Raw genomic sequence first — 24,145 nt, 5'->3', positions numbered from 1 at the left:
AAAGCATATTAATAATGATAACAATAAATGGAAATTAAAAAAAAAAAAAACGTCCAATGCAAAACGCTATTAATAATGGTGTACCAAATGACAATAATATTTTCGTACAAAATTGATCATAACACTTTACGTAAAGTTTATAAATAATTTAATATTAAATAAATAAAAACATTAATATAAATAGCGTCCTATTTCAAAGCTTATAAAAGTAGCGCCTGCTAATCATCCTAACTCTATATTTTTTTTCTGCTTTTCAAAATATACCCATTCGGTAAAAATCTCTCGTTCGCAAGCGTTCACAATATTCCCATGTGCCATGTCATCTCGTCACACGCATGAGATCTTATTCCATTTCCTCCCTTTTTTTTCAAAAAAAAAAAAAAAAAAAATCCTCGATGATTTTATTTTAATTTCCTGATACAGCTAGTCAATCGGTTTTTTCCCTATAAATTGGGATGATATTCTCCATGAACCCATCATTGCAAGAGTTTGAGATTGAGAGATGGAAGCTGTAAGCACAACTTCAAGCCATTTTCTCACATTTGCTCTTACCTTTCTTCTGTTCATATCAAACCTGGAAAATTCCGATGCAGCCATCACCACCACCAAAACAACCAAAAACTCTAGCAGTACCTACAAAAACTACCTGAAAACGGCCTGCAATTCCACCACCTACCCAAAACTCTGTTATAGCTCTCTCTCCCACTACTACTCCACTATCTCAAACAATGACCTAACTTTGTGTATCAGCGCAGTGAACGTAAGCCTACAAGCTGCCACCAACGCAAATTCCTTAGTAACAGCTCTGTTAAAAGAAGGTGGATTAAACCATACTGAAGCTCAAGCTGTTCAAGATTGCCTTGAAGTAATCGGAGACAGCATCGACGAGCTGAATGAGTCATTGGATGCATTAGGCAGCCTTGACTTCAACAATCCTAAAGTGAAATTCCAGATTTCTAGCATAAAAACATGGGTTAGTGCTGCCATTACTGATGATGATACCTGCACTGATGGACTTAATGGTGCCAAGGTAAGCTCTTCAGTGAAGACAAAGATCACGAAGAGTGTATTGAATGTTGAAAGGCTCACTAGCAATGCTTTGGCTCTTATTAATAGTAAACTCCCCTAATATTACTAGTTGCTCTCGGAATACCATTCCAATGTGCACTTAATAAAGAGTTGGCTGTCTCCATAATGTTTATGTCTCTCTGTAGCTCGATCCGTTCTTTAAATATTGACAATTATTAAAGTGGAATTATATTTTCATTGTATAATCCAGATCCATTGTGCCTTACATGGGTGTTCATGGAGAAAGTAGTGTGATTGATCTCAGAAATCTTGGAAACTGTCTTTATCTTGATGCTTTCATTTTTCATATTAATGTATAAGCTCATTCTAACAAATTCTCTTCATAAAAAAGGAATTCACATGACTTCATTATTATTTAAAAAAAGATTAATTTTAAATATTATTTTTTAAATATTATTAAAAAATAATTTATTATTTTAAGTTTTTATGATTAATAAAAACATATATTAAATTTAATTTTAAGTTAATTTTTAATATACCTTCTCTAACTAACATATCTGAAGAGTTATTTTCATAACAACTTCAATAATAATACTAAATAGATACAAATATTTAGATTAATAATTTATTATATTTAAATTATATTTTTATATTCTCTATTTATATTTTAGTTATATTTAATGGTTTTTTTTTTTTTTTTTGTTATCCGATGATTAAAGTCATATAAACCACTCATCTATGAAATGTAAGTTTGAATACTCTTCCACTCCCGTATAAAAAAAATTTATTTAATGGATTTGGAATGCGTAACATATATATATATATATATATATATATATATATATATATATATATATATATATATATATATGTGAAGTAGCAAAATGATTTTTAGAGTTGCCACATAAACTTATTGTTAGTACTGTTGTTACGTGATGCTTACCATGTAAAGATAAAATATTAATTTTTTTATAATTAATAATTATTATTATTATTTATTAATTAATTATCAAAACTCAATGCTTCAATGATTTAATTTATTATATTATTTTTTTAATTTATGAAATATCTAATTATTATTTTTTAAATGTTCATAATATATATATGATAAAATTTTTCTTGGAGCTATCAAGTAATACCTATTTTTTTGGTGTTGTCACATGCCGATTATTATATAGAGATTAATTTCTTTATAATTAATAAATATTACTATTTATTTTAGAAATTTATTTTTTTAATTATTTTTATTATTTTCATAATCATTTTCATTATTTAAATAAATATATATTTTATTTATTAATTAATTACTAAAATTCAAAGCGTCAAAATTAAATTTATTATGTTACTTTGTTAGCATGTCAAAGATATAACTAATATTTTTTCTTTTAATGTTCACACGTGTATCTCATATTATTCATATATTTTTATAATGAATATATTTATCTATACATGGTATTTATTTTTGGTGTTATCGCATAATACTTTCTATATCAAGTTTAATTTCTTTATAATTAATATTTATTGTCATTTATAGTAGATATTTAATTTTCTTTCTATTTTTCTTTTTACTATCTTTATTATTGTGATTATTACCCCCAACAACATAATTTCGGTTATTATTTTATTTATTAATTGATTACCATAACTCGAGGCCAAAATATTTAAATTTATTATTTTATTTCCTTATTTTATTGAATATATAATTAATATTATTTTTCCTTTAATGTTCATGTATTGTTATCATAAATCTGTCTACCTATACATGGTAGTTAATTATCCTTAATATTGCCACATGATACTTATCATATCAAGTTTAATTTTTTTATAATTAATAATTATTACCATTTATAGTCCGTATTTAATTTTATTTGTATTTTTCTTTTTACTATCTTTATTATTGTGATTATTAATTCAATTATATAATTTAAATTATTATTTTATTTATTAATCGATTACCATAACTATGGCTAAAATAATTAAAATAATTATTTTATTTTTTTAGTTTTTTAGTTTATCAAAAATATAATTGATATTATTTTTTCTTTAATGATCATGCATATATCTCATAGTATTCATATATTTTTATCATAATTCTTTGATCCTATCTATCTATATATATTATATATAAAGTAATTAAAATTTTCTTTATAATTGCCACGTGATATTTATCATTAGTGTTGTTACATGACACTTACCATATTGAAATTAATTTATTTATAATTAATAGTAATTATCATTTATGTTGGGTATTTAATTTTTTTTTCTTTTTTTTAATTAACTTTATCATTATCATTATTACTTCAATTTTCATAATTTAATTGATTACCAAAACTCAAGGCGACAATAATGAAATTTATTATTTTACTTTTTTAATTCATCAAAAATATAATTAATATGATTTGTTAATTATTATAATCGAGAAAATTGCATTTACAATGTGATTAATTTTTATATATTAAAATTATTATTAGTCATATGCAAAATCATTGGCAATTCTCTAGTTTACATACAAGCTAAATTTTTTTAAAAAAACTGTCACGTGACACTTTCTAAGTAGAGTTTGGCTTATTAATTTTTATTATTTTTTAATATTATTATATTATATTAATATTTTATTTTTTTAACCAATTATGTCATATTTATGATTTAAAAATTAAATAATAAATTATATTTTGTGGTCATTGATTTATAATTTATGGCCATTGTTTTGTAATATATGATCATTAATGATCAAACTTTGAAATGCAAAAATTAATATTATAACATTTTTCAATTAAAATTGTTTAATGATAGAAATAAATTTGTTTTAATTTTTTCTTCATCATCTTGCTTGTAAATAATAAGTATGTTGTGCTATTTTAGAATTACTAAACTTTCTTCTATCATTGTTGGGAACTTGCAATCTGGCCAAAACTTTCTTCTTTAAGTGATTTTTGGACTTTGTTGTTTCATGCTTTGGATGGTGAGGCTATAGCAAAAGTGTGTTCTATCTTATGGAATATGTGGTACAGCAGAAATCTACTGCTTTGACAGGGAAAGAGTATTGTGGCCTAAGAGCTTGTTACCTTGGTGCTGAATTACCTCTGAGAATGGGAACAAGCACAGGTTTAGCATTCTGAAATGACACATGTTATGCAACAAGAGTGTGGGGTGAGATAGAATAAGCCACTTATTGGTCCACTTAAGTGACCTTACTTTTGATTTTGGCAAAACTTCATTTGGAGCACTAATTTGAGATGGATTCAAAAGTGGCTGTAAATGCAATTAGTTACTTGGAAGAAATTATTTATGAAATTGGCCATATTGTTTATGATTGTAAGCAGCTTCTTTTATAAGGGTCTAATTGGATTTTGGTTTAGATTCGACAACAAGTTAATATGGTAACTCATAATCTTACTAGGATAGTCATTTTATATGTTAGCCTCATGTTGTGGTATGAGTTTTCACGCTCTCTTAATATTATTTTATTTTCTACTACTGCATCAGGTTTTTTCACTTAACAAGGTGGATCCTTGGAATGGGTTTTACTAGCCTTAGTTGTGGTTTGAATATGACCTGTTAAATTTTTTATAGATTTTTAATAAAATTATAATTAAAAAAAACTTTTGCTGTCATCTAATGTTTTCAAATTATTCTATGATTTGCTCTATTTTCTATTGTTTCTATCCAACTTTTATTGATCTCAATTTTAAAAATTTATGTACATTTATTGATTTCTAACTCTCTATAGTATTAAGAAGAGGTCAATGAATTCAAAACAAAAAAATTAAGTAGCACCAACAAAAAAAAAAAATAGCAAGATTAATGTAACTATTTATGCATATATGCGAAGATGGTTTTATAATTTTATTTTTTTATTTGTCTTTATTATTTATCTAATGAATATTATAACAATATTTTTATATTTTTTAATATTTTCATTTGTTTATTTTTATGGGTAAGTTAACTAATTTGTTTTTTCATAAAAAATAATTTGTAAAAAGTGATAAAAAATATAATTTTATTAAAAATTTAAATTACATATTAAAAAGTAAAAATTAAAAATAAAGTATTAAATTGATGAGTATTATAATTACATTCTATAAATTTTAGTAATTAAATTACATAAAAAAAGTAAAAATAATGTTAATAAAAAATGAAATATTAAAATTAAAAAAATGAACTTTTTTTTTTCAATTTGTGTATAAGAGAAATATTTAGCTAGTTTAATATATTATCAAGTATAATTCTTTCTAGTGGCAACATCCTCTAAAGTCTTAATCATCTTTTCGGATTATAATGAGGCTTAACACACTGTAATATGATACGCGCTTAAAAACATCTCCTCCGGACTTACTTCCGTGTCTACCTTTTCAACCATCAAAACTAAGCAATCGTAAAATTATTTTTAAAATATAAAATATGTATAATTAGAAAAAGTCAAATTGGTGAAATTGATTGAGAATCAGATTGTAGCATGCCGATTAAAGTAATCAAATTGATAATGGTATAATATATTTTATTTTATTTTATTTTAATTTTGGTAAGCTATGATCTTTGAACTGAAAAATAAAAAATAAAAAATCTCCATAGCATTACAACTCGGCGGAACTCAAGAAAACTTATACAGCGAAATGCGCCTGGATGCAACCGAGCGCAGACACAGCGATGCATCTGAAAAAGCCGTTATCGAGCTCTGGTTTGAAGGATAGCTCAAGGGAAGCAGATCCTCAGGCACAAGCGTCGGCCACGGCGGTGGAGGAGTTGGTTAACTCTTTGAACAAGCAGAGATTGTACAGAGAAGTCACTCTCGCTATTCGTACCAGCATCCGAGACGCTCGCGCCGAATTCTCCTTCCTCCGCTTCCGTGGCCTTCGCTCCCTCCTTAACTTCCTCCGATCCGTCTCACAGTACGACTCCAAAATCAACCTTTTCTGCCAAACCCAATCTATACCTGAACTTCAAGGTTTGCTTCCTGCAAATTCAATTAAATATCTCTAATTTATTTGGGAGAAAAAGGAAATTTTCCATGATTGGGAATTTTTGAATGCCTATGATCAGTGGTTCCAGTTCTGTTTCGACATTCTCTCAAAGATTCTGAGGATGACAAAGTGGAAAGTTTGAATCATATCCTTGGGGTAGAGCCTATGAAGATTACTGGTCCTTCAACGGGTGCTGAGGTTGCGCTTGCACTTCGAGTTCTCGAAGGTTGCTGTCTTCTCCACAGCGAAAGGACGTTGTTGGCCCATCAACACAAGGCTATTGAGGTGCTACTATACATACATGAAACTTTTATCTCCTGTGTGTTTGCCTTCTTTGTTGCTTGGGAGGAAGTTTTTTCAAATTAAAGGAGGTTCTCATGGTTTAACTTGTGGTTTGGGAGTTTAGATGGTTTTTTAAGAGGCAAAGCCTTATTTGTTTAATTTTCGTGCATGACCTTGATTGTACTTAAAAAGGATTATTTATTCTCAAAATAGTAAAAGAGTTTACGTGATATATTTTTAAAATTCGAAGTGCTTAAATTTTTTTTTTTTAGAGCTAATACAGGCCTTTTGTCTTTTTAAAACACGGTTTTTCTCAACCCAAGAAGTTTTCCTCTTTTTAAAAAAAACTCTAAGTACCGTAAAAATTTATGAATGTTTGAAAAATATAAAAAACTCTGCCTGCTCCCATACAGAGTGGTAGTTGTATGAAATTCTTGATCTTAAACTTATATATTAAAATGACAAAATGAATCATGGACTTAGGATAGACTCACCTGGTCACGTTGTTTAGCAGTTTAGGTTGATAAAGGACTACCAGTTAATTGCTAGGTTATCACTAATCGACACTTCTGCTGATGAATAATGCTTTACTACACATAAATTTCATAAAGAATAATGCTTTTAAGTAAAGTACTGCCTGCTATATCTATTTTTGAGAAATCATCTTATCATCCTTACCTTTCTCATAGTTTCTTTGGCATTTAAAAAATATTGAATCTTAGTTATGTTTATCTCTATTGTATTTTCTTAGAATTACTCGTGCAAAAATCTGAGCACTTTGGTTGGCAATCTGTGAGTTGCAGATTTTGTTGCATATATTATCAACTAGAGGTGCATCGGAGCTAGGTTCCTGTTTAGATGCACTAATCTCAATAATGCTGGATTCATCATCCAATCAAATGGTATTTTACTTTTCTCTTGTTGAAGGTTATTCTTAATCAAGTAGATTCTCTATATACATATATTGGCCAATCAGTTTCTGCATTTTGCCCATATTTGCTGCAAAATATTAAGCACAATCTTGGCTCTTGTGATGGTTTAAGTTCATAGGTTTATGCACATTTATAATCTGTCCAATTGTTTAGAATTTTGGTTATGGTCACAGAAGTTGCTTATCCTAGTTGATATGAACCTAATCAGAGCTTAACCTGGACCCATTTCACAGACTAGATCACAAACTCTAACCTGTCCTGCTCTCCTGCACTAAAGATTCAAGTACAGCCTATGTCAACTTTAAATAAAATTCTGGACCTGCTTGATCTTTGTGCTTGTCATACCTTATCCCTCTGTAAGGCATAACATGATCCCCGTAGAATACCTAATGAACTACCGAATTTCACCTACCGATAACTCATTAAGTACCCTACAAAAGATTTTAAACAATTTTCTTACTTTTGACAATTGGTGAGCATTTTCTAATAGGTATTTAAAACATATGATTAAAAGTAAATCTAGTTAATATTTTTTGTCCATTTTATTTTTCCGCAAATTTTATAAAAATTTTGACAGAGTTCTGTCTGTATTTTAAGAAACCAGTTCTTCAAATATCTGTAAAAAGCACTTCTAAAAATGTTTTCTTAACAACTACTTCAATTTCATAATCAAACTCAATTTATTTCAACAACTCCACAATCATTTCAATCAATTTCTCAAGTTCAAAATTCAATAATCCTCAAAATACTAGCAATACATTTCATTCAAATTAAATAAAATAGTCCCACTCATATTTCATTAGAGACAACAATTTATATACATCCTTATAAAATTTACATCAAAAGAAATATAAACTAAACTTTATTAAAAACTTCATACAAATTTTGTACAAGCTGCTCAAGACCCATTTACATGTCCATACATCTATATGCAATACATACATCAAAAGAAATATTTACAATTAGGGTATAAATTATACCCGATAACTTCAAGCTAAATGATCTTTAATCCTTAACAGCTCAGTCTGCTGCTCTTCTAGTCTCTGTATCTGCGACAAAAATAGAAGCTATCACTGAGTACTAGGACTCAGTGGTGCACAACATACTAAACTAATCTTTATGCAAAATTTAAATCATATTTATTCAAAAATTTGACTGAACATGAGAATTAAATACAAATCATGTATTATGAGATTTTAATCCCAAACAATTTCATTTTGAAGTATCAAATCATATTTCATAAAACCCACAGTTAAATCATGCCATTCGAAACAAATAGAATCTCAATAGCCAGAGGCTAAAGAGAAATCACATCACAAGGCTAGCTAGCTCAAATATATGGATATCCATTCACATCCTGTTCTACTGACACACCTCAACACTTCTCCAGAGAAGGAATCAAAATTCGAAACTAATTACCCCCACTAGTCATACTAGTGAGGTGTTCAAATATATGGTCATGACACTGTGGTTGCAAAACTTATCTTAACAATTTGCTAAACATTGTCATTTCAAATATACACAATAACTTTCACAATTTAAATCAAAACATCATAAATAAGGTCACAATAAACTTTCAACAATTCAAAACAAAAGTAAAATGCATATTTCATTCACTTTATCAATGAATTTTAAAGCATAGTGATGTTGTACACAAACCTCAAGCGAGTCGCCTCTTGGCCTTGACTTGGTTCATCGGGTCCTTTCCCGGTATTCTTTTCAACTGAAACGCATAATTTTATAGTGTTTCAGTACCATAACTTAGCGTAAATCCAAAAATAAATTTAACTTCACTTTTACCTAGCTCTAACATGTTAAACTCGACGTTCTTGAAATTTTGTGTTTCGGGTTACTATTTACTACACTATTCAAATTGTTGACTTTCTAATACTTAATAGGTATGGAAATTCCAACTTCACCCACATGCCACATTTTGGTCACCAAACTTGTTGGTTTTGGTCATTTTCTCAACACTTAAGTTTTTTAGGCAAAATGGTCAATTTTCAATTTTTGGTGTCTAGGTTGCACTGTTCCATTGGTCACTTTTCTGTTGGAATTTGGCAAAACTTTCTTCATAGAAAATGTTCCCTATTGTCTTAAGTTTATTCTCCTTTTTGAATCACTCCAATTGGAGTTTTGTAGCTCAAGTTATGTCCAACATACGGTCACTGTTCATGCTGCAGATTTTGGTCCTGGCAGATTTATTAATCCAACTTCGTTTAGCAATTTGATCAAGTTAAGTCCATAATTTGGTCTAATTTTCTTCATATGAAATATTCTACTATGTCTTAGGTTTCCATCGGTTCAAGAATCACTTAAATCGAAGTTTTCTAGAGAGAGTTATAGCCATTGAAACTTTACTGTTCATATAGTAAATCTGCAGTTCTGCAGGTTCAGTGATCCAACTTTGATCAGTAATTTGATTGGGTTAATGGCATAATTTGGATTTGTGTTCTTCATGAAAGTTTTAGGTCTATATCTCATCTAAACACTGGTAAAATTTCAGGTCATTTAGACCTGCTTAGCTCGAGTTATAGCTAAATGAACAGACATTTGGTCAGTTGTATAGAGGTAGACTGTGATTTTTCAACTTTGATCAATTTGTTCACTAGGTTTTAGTCACTTTTTGGGCATGCTTCCTAAATGAAAATTGTGTCATTTAGTGTCTATTTTCATTTCCAATTGGTCCCATACCAATTGAACTTGTAAAATTTCATTTTTGGTCCCTCAAAGTTGACTTAGTCATGCTGCAGCAGCATGACCACACTCCCTCCGAATTTGGCTTTAATTCCAACACTTCTAACACACTTAATTAGGTCACAAATGACCATTTCTCACTTCACATTAGGTCAAAGACACCCTTTATATGTTTCTCACATTTTTGTCTCTAACCCTAAGTGTACCAAAACCCTAACTTACTAACTTGTTGCATTTAACTAATTCAAAACATTTAATCATGATCATTCAACACCAATAAGCTCACATACACCTTTAAATTCACCAAGTTCATGCATACACATCCCCAAACCCTAGTTGACCAAAATTTAGGTTTGGTCCTTCAACAATTTATTTCATTTCATTTTTCCACAATTTCTAGTGTAATTCAACTACTTAATTATGAATTTAAATATAATATTAAAAACTAACCACTAACATCTTTTGTTGAATTTCTCCCTCTTCAAATCTTCTTTCTTTCCTCTTCTTTTTGTTGTCAATAGTTTTACCAAGCTTCAAAAACAAAGTTTAATGAAAAAATTTGTGAAATTTATGGTTAGTTTTGGGGTTTAAGAAGCTTGAGAATAAGCTTCCATGGAGGTTTAACAATGGAGAGGGAGAGAGAAATGGGAGACGTCCACTTTGGGAAAAAGGACTTTTGTTTTTTTTTTTTTTTCCTTTTCTTTTCTTGTCTTTTTATGTCTTAGGAAGACCCAAAAATCCAATTAATTAAATTCACAAATTCTTATTTTTATGGCATCATGCATGATGTCATGCATGATGTCATCACCTTTTTAACTTTTTCATTTTCTCTTCTTTTTTTTTTTAGTTATTTAATTTAATTCTCGATTCCAAAATTTTCTTTTCTTCGATTTTATTTGACAGTTAGGTCAGAAGTCAGCTCTCGGGATTAATTGACCAAATTGCCCATTGCCGGTTCATCCCGGTTTGCAAATAATTCAATATTTCTTCCGGCTCCCTGACCTAATTATTTGACTAACTTAACAGTCATTTTTCATGATTTTCTCTTTTCTACTGTGTTCATAAGGGTCCTAAGGACCGCAGCGTCATATTTTACGGTTCGAAATTTGAGTTTAAATCGACTTCGCAGTCGTTCCCGAGAAGGTCGGCTCGTTTAACTTCTTATATTCTGTTTTTCTTATTTATACTTAACTAATTGAACATTACTAATTATTTGTTTTTATGGCTTATCTAGTTGTCTTAAGTATGGTTCTAATCTCCTTAATTGTCCGGATCGACACCGGTCACTAGAACAGTGAAATATACCAGGCTATACAACTAGAGGTGTTACAGTGCTTGGTTTTCCTTGAGAAGCATATGGACCAATTCTAGCCTCTCTGAGTAATGCACAATGAAACCTTACTATTGTATACTTCAGTTCATCATAAATCCATACAGAAGCTAGAAGGAGTTGTGTTGGCTGATAATATTTTTTGACCTTGGAAACTTAAGCACCCTAGTGGTGTGCAACTTTTGTAGCAAAAGTGAATGATGATCTTTAATTGATTAAAAAAATTGTTTTATCTACATATCATCTCTGTTTACTCTGTTAACGTGTATTCAGGATTTTGAGGTTTGCAATGGTATTTAGGAGGTGATAATGCTCATTAGGGACAAGAAGGTGGATGAAAATCTTAGGTATTCATTATTGTTCTTCAGCTCAACTCGCCTTTCCTTTATTTATTTTACTATTTGACATGATGATTATTATTTGTAATACCATGAATACCACTGAGGTAAAAGAGAAACCATGCATATACCCAATAAACTGTCTTAGTTGGCTACCACCATTAAACACAACATTGATTCCCAAAAACCCTCAAATGTTCTATTATCAATTAACAGCCTTAAAACTATATTTTCTTTCATCATCATCAGATTATGGGGTTTGCAACAAAGCCACTAATTGTAAGACCTTTACCTAAAAGCTCCAGATCTTGTATCATTATTAAATTCCATTGAAAATGTCTTCTTTGGACAAATGTAGAGGAGACCTCCAAATGTTTATCAAATGACACTATTAATTAGGGCACTATTGCCACAGCTTAATAATAAATTTAAACATATGTTGACTAAACTACCCTTGGTTAGTTGCTGTTAGAACACTTTACTTCCCCTTAGCAAACTCTTGGTACTTTTATTAATTTATGGGATTATGTCTCTCACTTTCTTGCTCACTCTCTCTCATAATTTGTTTGAATATATGAGACCAAAATCCTATCTTTGCCTATGACCTAAGTGAATTAATCTACAAGATATCCTTCATGATAGCCATGTTAAAAAAGATAACCCAAATTGTATTTCTCCACATTCATATGAATTCATGTTTCTCAACTCAATTTTTGCACCCAATATATATTTTTAAGCAAGATGTAAGAGATAAGGCATCTAAGAATCTTCAAAAATAATAATAGAAGAGAACACTCCTATGAAATTTAATTAAGAATAGGGAAGAAAAAAGGATAGGTTCTAGAACACCTAAGAGGTGAGAGGTATTTTTTTGTTTTGTTTTTTGGTTTCTTTTTTTCCTTTTTCCCTTTGGGTTGTTTCCTGGTAGTTCATCACTGGTGTATGCTGCTTTTTGAGGATTAATTTTAGTTGCTAATGTTGGTTTGGGTTGCTTTTCCTGTTTTGGACTTGTCGTCGGTTTTGAAATGGAGGTGAGTTAGCAAGTGTGCATTGTAGTCCTAATCTAAAGTTGAGCTATATCTTGCAAGTCCGAAATAACTGCTAAGGCAGCATGATTTTATCTCTAATTAGGTTAAAATGTGGGGAGTTCTTGCTGCTACTCATAGGCCATGTTAATGGGAGAGAAATGCCTCCAATGGTTACCATACATGAAGACATAAGGCGACTTCTTGGTGAGAAATCGGCTTCCTTGATATGGCCAGCCAGTCAATTTGGCTCAACCCCTGACCCAGAGCAGAGACTGACCGCCCTACATATCCAAGCTCGCAGGGTGCTCGAGTCGTTGGATCTGTACTAATATATCAAACATGAATTTATCTCTTGATATATATTTTTTTTCTTCTAGCAATTTGCAGTTGTTGATTAGAAGATGCAAATATGTTCTGTAGATAGGATCAACCAGACCTGGCCACATCTTTGAGAAAAAAACAAAACAAACAACCTGGCCACGGTTCAATTTGGGCCGGGAACTGGTATGTTCTACTTCTAACTCTAGACCAAAGCTTCATGGGTCCGAAGTGAACAGAACCATTTCCCCCCCTTTGAACCAGACAGGTTTCTTCAGTCTCGTCTGATTTGAATCAGTCTTTGTTAAAAAGTTGAAAGATAAATTAACCGTTTGATCGACTCAAAGTGGATTCGAACCTGAATGGGCCGAATCACGAGTCCAACCCAAATATCGAAACTGCCAAATTGCCGAAAAAAAACACACTATGTCTTAGTGTTTCAGCCAAATGTTTGTAGTAATTTAATTACATCTAAACATTTCAATTTTATCATAAATCCAAATATTTAAAAATTATAATCAAAACTCAAATTTGATTTAAAAAAAATTAAATTTTATTCACTAAACTTACAATTATAGTAAATAATTACTCAAATTCATATAAATTTATCTATATGTATTTTAAGTGTTGATTTTATTCTTTTAATTTATATGGTCATATTTTCTAAAACAATCAATCAACTTAAATTTAGTTACTAAAATTATAAGTTCCATGGATAAAATTTAAATTTTTCTAAATTAATTTTAGACTTTAGTTATAATTGTACTTAATCTCAAAGATTGGAATTAATTTTATCCAAAATGGAAAAGTTATATTTGGCTTTTATATCTCATTTCAAAATTAATTTTAGAAACTGAATACAATTATATCCAATATCAAACTATAAAATTCTAAAATTAAAAATTAAAACGTTACAATAAAATTATATATTGAAGAAATTGCAAAAAAAAAAAAAAAGTATCCTAATAGGAATTTTGGTATCCTCCGTCCAGAAATTTGCAAGTTTATTATTTTTTTTATCAAACTCTTAAGGATACAAAACAAGTGACAAATGGACAATTTATGCTAAATTTCAGAGAATTTTAGTAATTTATATCCAATAATATTTTTCTAACGGCAAGGTAGAACACAAAAATAATATAAATATTATCATTATCTTACTGTAAATTAAAATTTTTTAGAGAATAATAGATTAAAATTCATTACAATCCAAATGATTATATCAAAAATATTTAACTCTTCAAATACAATAAATTAATCCCTTTTCCCTTTACTATCGTTTAAAAAATATAAATTTTTTCCCATTTTCATTACTCACCAGCGTTGAAATGGTTGAAAGTTTAATTACACTTTTTATATTTATTAAAAAAAATATAATTTAATTTATTTTAATATTTTATTTAATTTAATTTAAAAATTTTAATTTAAATTTAATTTAATATACAAATTAAGAAATTAATTAAATTAAAATTTTAATTTCAAAATTAAAAAAATTAAACTTCTTATTTTTTATATAAATTAATAAATTTAATTCATTAGTTTTAACTCTTAAAATTATTACAACTTTTAAATTAATTTAAATAAAAAAATAAAATAAATTAAAATTTTTCAATAAATACAAAACCAGATTAGACATTTTGCCGCGTAGAAATGCAATCCGTGACCCGCGATCCGATTAATGGGTAAAAGGAAAAGAAAATACACAAACCAAAAAAAGAAAAAGGGTTCGAAAACTATAAAAAATAAAAATAAATATTTAAAGAGAGAGAAAAGAAAACAAAGGAATCGGAGAGTTTGTGGGCGAAAATCGGTTTTGCACAACGAACGATTCAACGGCATAATTTGCCGGCCAACAAAACCTCAAAAGACAAAAATGCTTCTTTCTCTTTTCCTTCTCTGTTCTCTTTCTATCTCACATTCTCAATTCCCTAACTTTTCTCCATTTTCAGTTACGATCCTCTCTCTTTTTTCCCTTTTTCCGTCAATGTTAGCCTTTTTCTCTCGTTTTAGGGTTTCCTTCAATTTTTTTCATTTTCTGTTTTTTGTTTTTTCTATTTTTTCGATGAACAGATGGCGTATTGAAGAAGAAGAAAGAAGAAATAGGAAGCACAAGAAGAAGAAGAAGTGTTGTTGGCATTGGTGGACGGGTTGTGTTTTGATCAGGAGGACGGTCCTCAGGTGAAAGATCTGAGGCTTTTTTTTTTTTTCTTCAATTCATCTTTTGTTAAAAAAAAAATCAGCAATCAACACATAAAGAAAAAAAGAAAATAAAATAAAATAAAAAGAAATGAGCGCTTCGAGGTTTATCAAGTGCGTCACTGTTGGTGATGGTGCCGTTGGTAAAACTTGCCTCTTGATATCTTACACCAGCAACACCTTCCCTACGGTAACTCTCTTTCTCTTAGTGTTGTTATTAGTATTATTATGGATTTTATGGAGAACATGGAATTTATGGTCGATTGTGCAATTGGGGTAATATCAGTGCCCATTTTGATTGATAAAGGGCCTTGGTTGATTTGGAAATGCTTGATATATGATTTTAAAGGACATGGGTTTTTATGCTTTTTAAATAAGAAGGTTAATTCATTGATGGAATTTGAATTTTGCTGATCTGTATTCAAATTTTATATTAATTTTTGATTTTTGAATACAAAATGGCTTAGTTGTAAAGCATTCCCGCCAGCCACTTGCCACCTTTTCTTCTTTTTCTACGGCTTCAGCTTTTGTTTTGTTTGCTCATAATTGGGATGAGATTAAGAACATGGCATTTGTTGTCGGATTTGTGTAATTAATGCTAAGCATTAGACGATCTTGTTTCTACAAAGCTTTTGAAGTGAAAACTTTGAAATATAATGCCATTGGTTTAATTCTATTTGCATTCTGTGTTGAACAGGATTATGTGCCAACTGTTTTCGACAATTTCAGTGCAAATGTGGTCGTCAATGGGAGCACTGTTAACCTGGGTTTGTGGGATACTGCTGGTAATATTCATGGGTTTTTTTCTTTGAATTCCAGTTCCTGCTAGGTACCTTGTTATAGAATTCTATTTCATTTTGGGTCTAATTATGTTACTACTTGAACAGGGCAAGAGGATTACAATAGATTAAGACCTCTAAGTTACCGTGGAGCTGATGTTTTCATACTGGCATTCTCTCTCATTAGCAAGGCCAGTTATGAAAATGTATCCAAGAAGGTTGATATGATATTATAACACAAGTCCAATGATTTTTCTTTTTGTTTGTAGATGATGAGAATTATAACGCTGATAAAATTCCTAATTTGGCTTCATTTCCAGTGGATTCCAGAGTTGAAACATTATGCGCCTGGGGTCCCAATTGTTCTCGTTGGAACAAAGCTTGGTAAAATTTTCTTTGTTGGTGTATCAAAATAAAGCATGCTATTTTCTTAGATTTGCTGATCTTTTCATGGAGTTTCAGGACAATATTCGTACGCTTATTTGTCATTTTCTTTTCCCTTTGTATATACTTTTTTCTTTTTTAAAACAATCTGCGATGATTTGGTGTTGTCAACTTCTTTTGTTCAAGATTCCTAATATCTGAAAATTTTTGAGTTTAATTGACTTTAGCATGATCATCTGATGGTTAAATAATCTGCTATGCATAATTTGCTTATATTTATTGTCTTTATATGCTCTTCAGGTAGTTCATTATTCCATATTAATGATTTTGATGCAGATGTGATTAGGAATGCATGTCATGCATGTTCTTGTTGAGCCACTTACACTGGACATTTTCATTCTTTCTTTCTTCTCCTTTTCTGTGTAATTGAGTAGATGAATTCTGATATCTATGCTTTTGCAATTTGCTTCATGGCCAATATTTTGAGGTCCAACTTATACAGACTTCTTGTTGAGTAATCAATTTTCTGATTCTTGGGTAAAAAGATTTAAGTTGCTCATCATAGCATAATATAACACAATTTTCATTGTGACTGACATTTGACAGCATGAGAAAAGGTCGCTTGGTAGAAATAATAAACAAAGGTTTTCATAGCTGATTAATTGGTGGATGTTATGGGTTTTAATAAGGGTCATTACCTTGTATTTTTGGATGTTGACATCGTGGAAAAGACAATTTCTAGTAGAGAATGATTACTGGTTTAGTGTGGAGAGTCATATTTTTAGGTATGACTATAGAAACATTGGGGATTATCATTTAGATGTATTGAGGGCAACTGTATATTTGATTACTCAAGCCTGACATGTTTGAAGTCCACTTTGATGGGGCATTACTAATGCCTTAAAAATTTTGATATTGTATAAGCTTAATTTTAGCTTATATCCTGGCCTAAACAAGGCTTGATCACTGAGTAATTTGTGGTGCCTTTATATGTACTATCAGCCTTGCTGACAGATTATTGAAGTAAACTTGTATAAAATTCTCTTTCATTATAATTTTACGTGTTTTTCCCTTCGTAAAGGTTTTACCTGATTATCTTTAATTTGCTATTTTCATTTTTATTACCTGTTTGTTTAGCCAGGGAGCATTCTATTCAGAATATTCATTTAGAGATGTTATTTTGAGTTGGTCCTCACTTTTTCTGTGTTTTTCCAATGAGCCAGATCTCCGGGATGATAAGCAGTTCTTTATAGACCACCCTGGTGCTGTACCCATTACTGCAGCTCAGGTAAAGGTTTATTCCCCATGTTCTGGCATGCTGTATTTGTACATGTATTGAGCATTAACCTGAAGTATTCCTTTTTTATTTCACAACCATTATCATCATTACCTTTTTCTTGAAAGGGAGAGGAACTGAGGAAGCTGATTGGTGCACCTGCTTACATTGAATGCAGTTCAAAAACACAGCAGGTATATAAATTTTCTTGAGGAAATTTTGTTGTAATTTATTTGATGACAGCCTTTTCAACCATATAAAATTTGTGATCTTCTTCCTGTAGAATGTCAAGGGAGTTTTCGATCAAGCTATCAGAGTTGTCCTTCAGCCACCCAAGCAGAAAAAAAAGAAGAATAAAGCGCAAAGGGCCTGTTCCATATTGTGATTGAAATGAGGAAGTTAACGGCCTCTTTGCATACCATATTCCACTTCTTCTCTTTCCATCGCTCTTAAAGAAGCTCAGTTATTGTCCCAACAGATTAATTAGGATCTTTGTGAAACATCAGGTGGTTTGGTATTGCTTTCTTGGACTATTGTGGATGTCTAATTGTTGAATTCAGTTGTGTAGTTGCCCACCTCCTTCTCTTCTGTCCCGGTTTTGATATGTTTTATGTATTAATAGACTGGAATATCCCAGTTAGGAAAACAACCTTGCCGCCTTGGATGGATTCTATCTATTAGCGTATCATTTCAAGGGCTGGGCTTGTGCTATCAATTTCATGCTCAGTTTATTAGCAACTTGCTAGTTTCTGATACAAATGGTAGGTTCCTTCTATCAGTATCTTCTATTCTTGTCATTATTCGTAATTTTTGCTGGGTGTCAAATAAATAGTTGAAGACTATTTGCTTGGATTTAACAAAACATGGTTCTTCGGTTGGAATTTTAATCGTATCATCAAATTGTGAATTTTCTGCCTTGTGAGATATGGGTGAAAATACGCCTAGTTAAGGTGGTTGAGCTGCGTTGGATTCAGATTATATAGCAGTTTAACAATATGTTGGATTTTATCAACTTGCACAGAATGCGTGAACAGAACATGTACGACTAAAAGGTACAAATCTCATACTTAATAATTCAGCATGCTGTAAATTGGAAACCTGACACATTTGCCAATCGAATATGGCAAAGATTACTCGCAGTCCCAGATGTTCTGCTCGTCTGCAGACTGCTTATTGGGGTTTATCAGATTGTCAATTCTATTCTTCCATTCGTGTGTTTTTATGTTTCCATTCATGTGTTTCAACTTCTTGTAGAAATTCGATAGGTGAAAATCGCCCCTGTTGATCTCGGCTGTTTATACCTCTAGAAAGCGTCTCTTCCGATCGCTTTGTAAACTCAAAATGTTCAAGTTAATTAAGAGACGAATGATGTCAGGAATCAATCTTGAAAGAGAGGGATCATAAAGAAGAAAAACCTTGCCCTCGATTTAAAAAATAGCAGACCCTATCCCTATCTTACACAGCTTCAGGGATCAAACTAGTCGTCGTCCTTGCATTACATTACGCCATTACCCTTGAAAAGACCTTGCAATTGCACAGTTATCTTACAGCACAAGAGGAAACGCATCATTTTACCGTTTCCTTATTCTACTTCGATTACACAGAAATCCAAGGTCCCAAATCTCACGAGGCACCACATGCAAGGCACAGTACCAAAATCAGCAGCTTCTCTTTTATATATATACATATTATTTAATATAAAATTATATATAAACAATAAAAATTGTTCAAAGATATCATTGACAACAGCAAAACTTTGAAAAATGTATGTCAGAAGTCTCACCTTGCCATTAAATGCAAGGAAAAGAACTGTGAATGCAAGCCAAAGAAGAAAGCACATTACAAGAAGCATCCCTCTGGGTTCAAACCCCCTTTCAAGCAAAAGAAAGGAAGAAGGTCAGTCAGATACTTTTGAAAGAAAAGAACGGGCTTCGTCCATCCTCACTGTCATCAGACGAGTCATCAGAAGAATCTTCTTCTGGTTCTGGCTCAGAGGGTATGGATACCATATGCTGAGGAGGAGGATCATGGTACATTTTGTCCTTCCCTTTATCAATTTTCCTTTTTGGAGGATGGGATTCTTCCGAGGAAGATGGACTCTTTGGCTCATATCTGGCAGGTGTTGATTCTGTGATCTGGATTGGTTGGGAGGTTGAATGAAGCCTTTCATAATTGGTTAACCAATCCTTTGGGATGAGCTGTTCAAGCTCATTTCTAGGCAGTTGCCTAGGTATCTGAACAATTGTTGGAGTTGTCTCAGTGTCTGCTTATATAGGCGAGGAGGCTCTTAACATTACAGGCAACCGGTTAGAAACTGGCTACCGACACTCTTAAAGCAACATAAAGGAAAGCAAAATAAAGACGGACACATTATTACATTATTGACTGACAAACTTTAACTTTTATCATGGAGTGGTGGACAGATTGAGGGTGTCAAAGTCGGAGTCATCAGAGTCGATTTCAAAAAAGTCCTTTGGCCACTGTCTGTGTGCAGGAGATGGTGGGTGGGCCTGTCTTCTATTCCATGGGTGTCTATGATGCGCTTCAGACTGTAGCGCCATGCTGAAATGGGCTTGAACCATTCCAGAAATCTGGACAGGAGAGTTCTGTTGGTGTTGTTCATAACATACTGATACAGGGCCATGAGCGGGAATTCTATCCCTGTAGAATAGAGAGTAACCATGCACCAGAGGAGCCATAGTTCTTCCAGGATGAGTTCTCTGCCAGGGTGGATACTGAAACAGGTGAGGAAAGGGTTGTCAGAGATAAAGACAGTCGAGGAGGGGAGTAATCCCCTTTGTATTATACATACTTCACTGGTGAGTAGGGGAGAAATCTTCAAACTCTGGTATTTCTCTTAATTTATGTATCACTGTTTTCTGCCATCTTCTCTTATCTTGGTATATCGGCTGAAAACTAGTAACTGCTTGATTCCTTCCTAAAAGGTAGAGCGATCTCTAGTCACAACGCCACGTACCAAACATGGCTTGTCAAAAACCTAACCCTGTTTCTGAAACTCATCTTCAGACCCCTTCTCCCTCTGAGATTGTTAATCTCACTTCTTCTCTTTCTTTTTCTTCACCACTTCGAAGAACATTATCCTTCAGAATTGATAATCTCGTGGAAATATCCACTTTACCTGAAGATGCTCAGGTTGGAGAATCTCTTCTTCCTCTTCTCAGTCCATACAACATTTACAGACGATCTGGATCTTTGACCAGATCTATCAGATCTCTCATTTCTTCCAGAAGATCTTTGTCAAAAGAATATGTTCAGGCCTCCAGAATGGATCAATGCTCTCTCCAGAGTTCATCTGCTGAACAGTACGTAACCTTAGAAATCCCTCCTCAGCTCATCCCCAGATGGAGACAAGAAGGGTTTTCTCACCTCCACTTTGGAGCTGTTCGACTTATCCTCAGTCTACATGGACGATGAGGACTTCCAGTAACAGCAAGAGTATCACTCCTTGATACGAGGTTTTTACAGTATGAACATGCAGTGATAGGGACATGTCTTACCCCTTTGCATGCAGGAAGTGTGGTATTGACGTTTTTTCCTAACTACAATCTTTCCCTTAGAGATCCACATCTCAGCATTGCTTTAAAAGTCCAAATCCAACTCATGGGTGCAACCCAAGTCAAATCTTCCATGATGGCTACGTTACACCACCAGATGATCTATAGGCTGCAAGATCATGCAGTAGATCTATCTCAGCCATCTGTATCAAATGATGCTCTGCTTGTGCTAGCAGACACTGAGACCACTCCAACAATTGTTCAGATACCTAGGCAACTGCCTAGAAATGAGCTTGAATAGCTCATCCCAAAGGATTGGTTAACCAATTATGAAAGGCTTCATTCAACCTCCCAACCAATCCAGATCACAGAATCTTCTTTCAGAAGGAATCCTGATGGAACAGTGCAGACTTCCTTCCAGCCACCACGGCATTCTACAGGATCCTTACCTGTATTCCAGATCATGATGGTCCAGCAATTAGAAAAAGAGCAAGACGACTATCCCATTGGAGCAGTAACACCACACAATCATTACATCTATTCTCAGAAAATAGATGGTCACTGCCCCTGGGATCTCCCAGGTTCTGGAGCATGCGACGAAGATTGTGACTGTCGTGACAATTACTGGGAAAATGAATATGACCATCCTCTGTCTGACAAAAATTGGAGGAAGCTCACTAAACAAACAAGAAGAGCCTCTTGCAAGCCATAACAAGTTCTCAGAAGAGACTATCCAGATAGTAGCCCATGGATTGGTATCCATGAGGAAACCAAGCAGAAGAAGCCTCTTCCCATCTATGAGCTTGCCCTTGAGATCATCAGAAAGGAAGGAAAGAAACTAACCCCTCTCAAACCAGTTTCTTCCCCTCCAACTTCACTTCCTTTGGTGCAACCCTGCATGATGTTCTCACCTACCTCTTATGAAGCAGATTTTCCTCCATTAGCACAACAGACCGACCAGCAGACCAAAATCTCCACTAGACCTTTCATTCACTCAACTAAGGTTGATAGTGAAGGTCAGACAACCCCGATCACTCAAGCAGAAGAAGTTTTGAACTGGCAGACCAAGAATGCTGCTGTCCAAAATAAGGCACTACAGCGTATTGATTCCAAGATTGACCAGGTCCTCACCAAGACTCAGCATGTTGATCAAAAGATTGACTCCTTCACTGCTTTTGCTCAAAACATGTACAAGGACTTACAAAGCAGAATTACCCAGCTTGATAGAGATCTGAATGCTTTGATCCAACAACGGAGATTTGGTGTAGAATTCAACCACAAGGAACAAGAGATAAGAAGGCTAAAAAAACAGTTGGCCCAAGTTGAGGCAGACTTGCATAAGCCCATAGAAGCTCCGGTATCTTACAGCCCATTCAGCCATTTCTCTGCTCAAACAACTCCTAATCCTTTTCTTCCTACTCTTGAACCTGCTTACTCCCCTTTTAAACCTTTTAACTATTCATATGAACCACCTCCAACATACCACCCGTCTCATTTGTTCAAACCTACTCCAACACCTACCAGATATGAGCCAAATAGTCCATCTTCCTCGGAAGAATCTCATCCTCCAAAAAGGAAAATTGATAAAGGGAAGGACAAAATGTATCCTGATCCTCCTCCTCAGCATATGGTCTCCATACCCTCTGAGCCAGAACCAGAAGAAGATTCTTCTGATGACTCATCTGATGACAGTGAGGACGGATGAATGGATATCACGACACTGCTCATGGCTAATCCTCAGCCAACAGCCTCCCAAACAGGTAGAATCTGTGGTTGGTGAAGGACCTGTTTGGGAGGCTGTTGGCTGAGGATCAGCCATGAGCAGTGTCGTGATATCCATTCGTCCGTCCTCACTGTCATCAGATGAGTCATCAGAAGAATCTTCTTTTGGTTCTGGCTCAGAGGGTATGGACACCATATGCTGAGGAGGAGGATCAGGATACATTTTGTCCTTCCCTTTATCAATTTTCCTTTTTGGAGGATGGGATTCTTCCGAGGAAGATGGACTCTTTGGCTCATATCTGGTAGGTGTTGGAGTAGGTTTGAACAAAGGAGACGGGTGGTATGTTGGAGGTGGTTCATATGAATAGTTAAAAGGTCCAAAAGGGGAGTAAGCAAGTTCAGGAGTAGGAAGAAAAGGATTAGGAGTTGTTTGAGCAGAGAAAGGGCTGAATGGGCTGTAAGAGACCGGAGCTTCTATGGGCTTATGCAAGTCTGCCTCAACTTGGGCCAACTGTTTTTTCAGCCTTCTTATCTCCTGTTCCTTTTGGTTGAATTCTACACCAAATCTCCGTTGTTGGATCAAAGCCTTCAGATCTCTATCAAGCTGAGTAATTCTGCTTTGTAAGTCCTTGTACATGTTTTGGGCAAAAGCAGTGAAGGAGTCAATCTTTTGATCAACATGCTGAGTCCTGGTGAGGACCTGGTCAATCTTGGAATCAATACGCTGTAGTGCCTTATTTTGGATAGCAGCATTCTTGGTCTGCCAGTTCTTCAGCTTGAGTGATCGGGGTTGTCTGACCTTCACTATCAACCTTAGTTGAGTGAATGAAAGGTCTAGTGGAGATTTTGGTCTGCTGGTCGGTCTGTTGTGCTAATGGAGGAAAATCTGCTTCATAAGAGGTAGGTGAGAACATCATGCAGGGTTGCACCAAAGGAAGTGAAGTCGGAGGGGAAGAAACTTGTTTGAGAGGGGGTAGTTTCTTTCCTTCCTTTCTGATGATCTCAAGGGCAAGCTCATAGATGGGAAGAGGCTTCTTCTGCTTGGTTTCCTCATGGATACCAATCCATGGGCTACTATCTGGATAGTCTCTTCTGAGAACTTGTTGTGGCTTGCATCTTGTTTGTTTGGTGAGCTGCCTCCAATTTTTGTCAGACAGAGGATGGTCATATTCATTTTCCCAGTAATTGTCATGACAGTCACAATCTTCGTCGCATGCTCCAGAACCTGGGAGATCCTAAGGGCAGTGACCATCTATTTTCTGAGGATAGATGTAATGATTGTGTGGTGTTACTGCTCCAATGGGATAGTCGTCTTGCTCTTTTTCTAATGGCTGGATCATCATGGTCTGGAATACATG

At 33.2% G+C, this 24,145-nt stretch overlaps 2 protein-coding genes and 1 pseudogene across 2 annotated transcripts; all 3 read left to right on the top strand.

Annotated features, from left to right (window-relative positions):
• Nucleotides 1-502: 502 nt before the first annotated feature.
• Nucleotides 503-1,196, top strand: LOC110664873 (pectinesterase inhibitor 10-like). Its single transcript, XM_021824743.2, has one exon. The coding sequence runs from the start codon at nucleotides 503-505 to the stop codon at nucleotides 1,127-1,129; it is 627 nt and encodes a 208-aa protein (XP_021680435.2). The 3' UTR covers nucleotides 1,130-1,196.
• Nucleotides 1,197-5,547: 4,351 nt separating this feature from the next.
• On the top strand, nucleotides 5,548-12,973 carry LOC110664877 (uncharacterized; annotated as a pseudogene).
• A 1,654-nt stretch (nucleotides 12,974-14,627) lies between these two features.
• LOC110664878 (rac-like GTP-binding protein ARAC1) lies at nucleotides 14,628-18,288 on the top strand. The gene is made up of 8 exons (XM_058137959.1): nucleotides 14,628-14,863; nucleotides 14,986-15,301; nucleotides 15,809-15,896; nucleotides 15,999-16,108; nucleotides 16,211-16,274; nucleotides 17,498-17,562; nucleotides 17,679-17,744; nucleotides 17,834-18,288. The coding sequence occupies exons 2-8, from the start codon at nucleotides 15,203-15,205 to the stop codon at nucleotides 17,933-17,935; spliced, it is 594 nt and encodes a 197-aa protein (XP_057993942.1). The 5' UTR covers nucleotides 14,628-14,863; nucleotides 14,986-15,202; the 3' UTR covers nucleotides 17,936-18,288.
• The last annotated feature ends 5,857 nt before the right edge of the window (nucleotides 18,289-24,145 follow it).

The sequence above is a fragment of the Hevea brasiliensis genome, chromosome 16 (genome assembly GCF_030052815.1).
Source record: "Hevea brasiliensis isolate MT/VB/25A 57/8 chromosome 16, ASM3005281v1, whole genome shotgun sequence".
In the NCBI taxonomy this organism is placed as follows: Eukaryota; Viridiplantae; Streptophyta; class Magnoliopsida; order Malpighiales; family Euphorbiaceae; genus Hevea; species Hevea brasiliensis.
The sequence above is the reverse complement of the archived record's forward strand: the minus strand, read 5'-3'. Positions and strand labels throughout refer to the sequence as shown.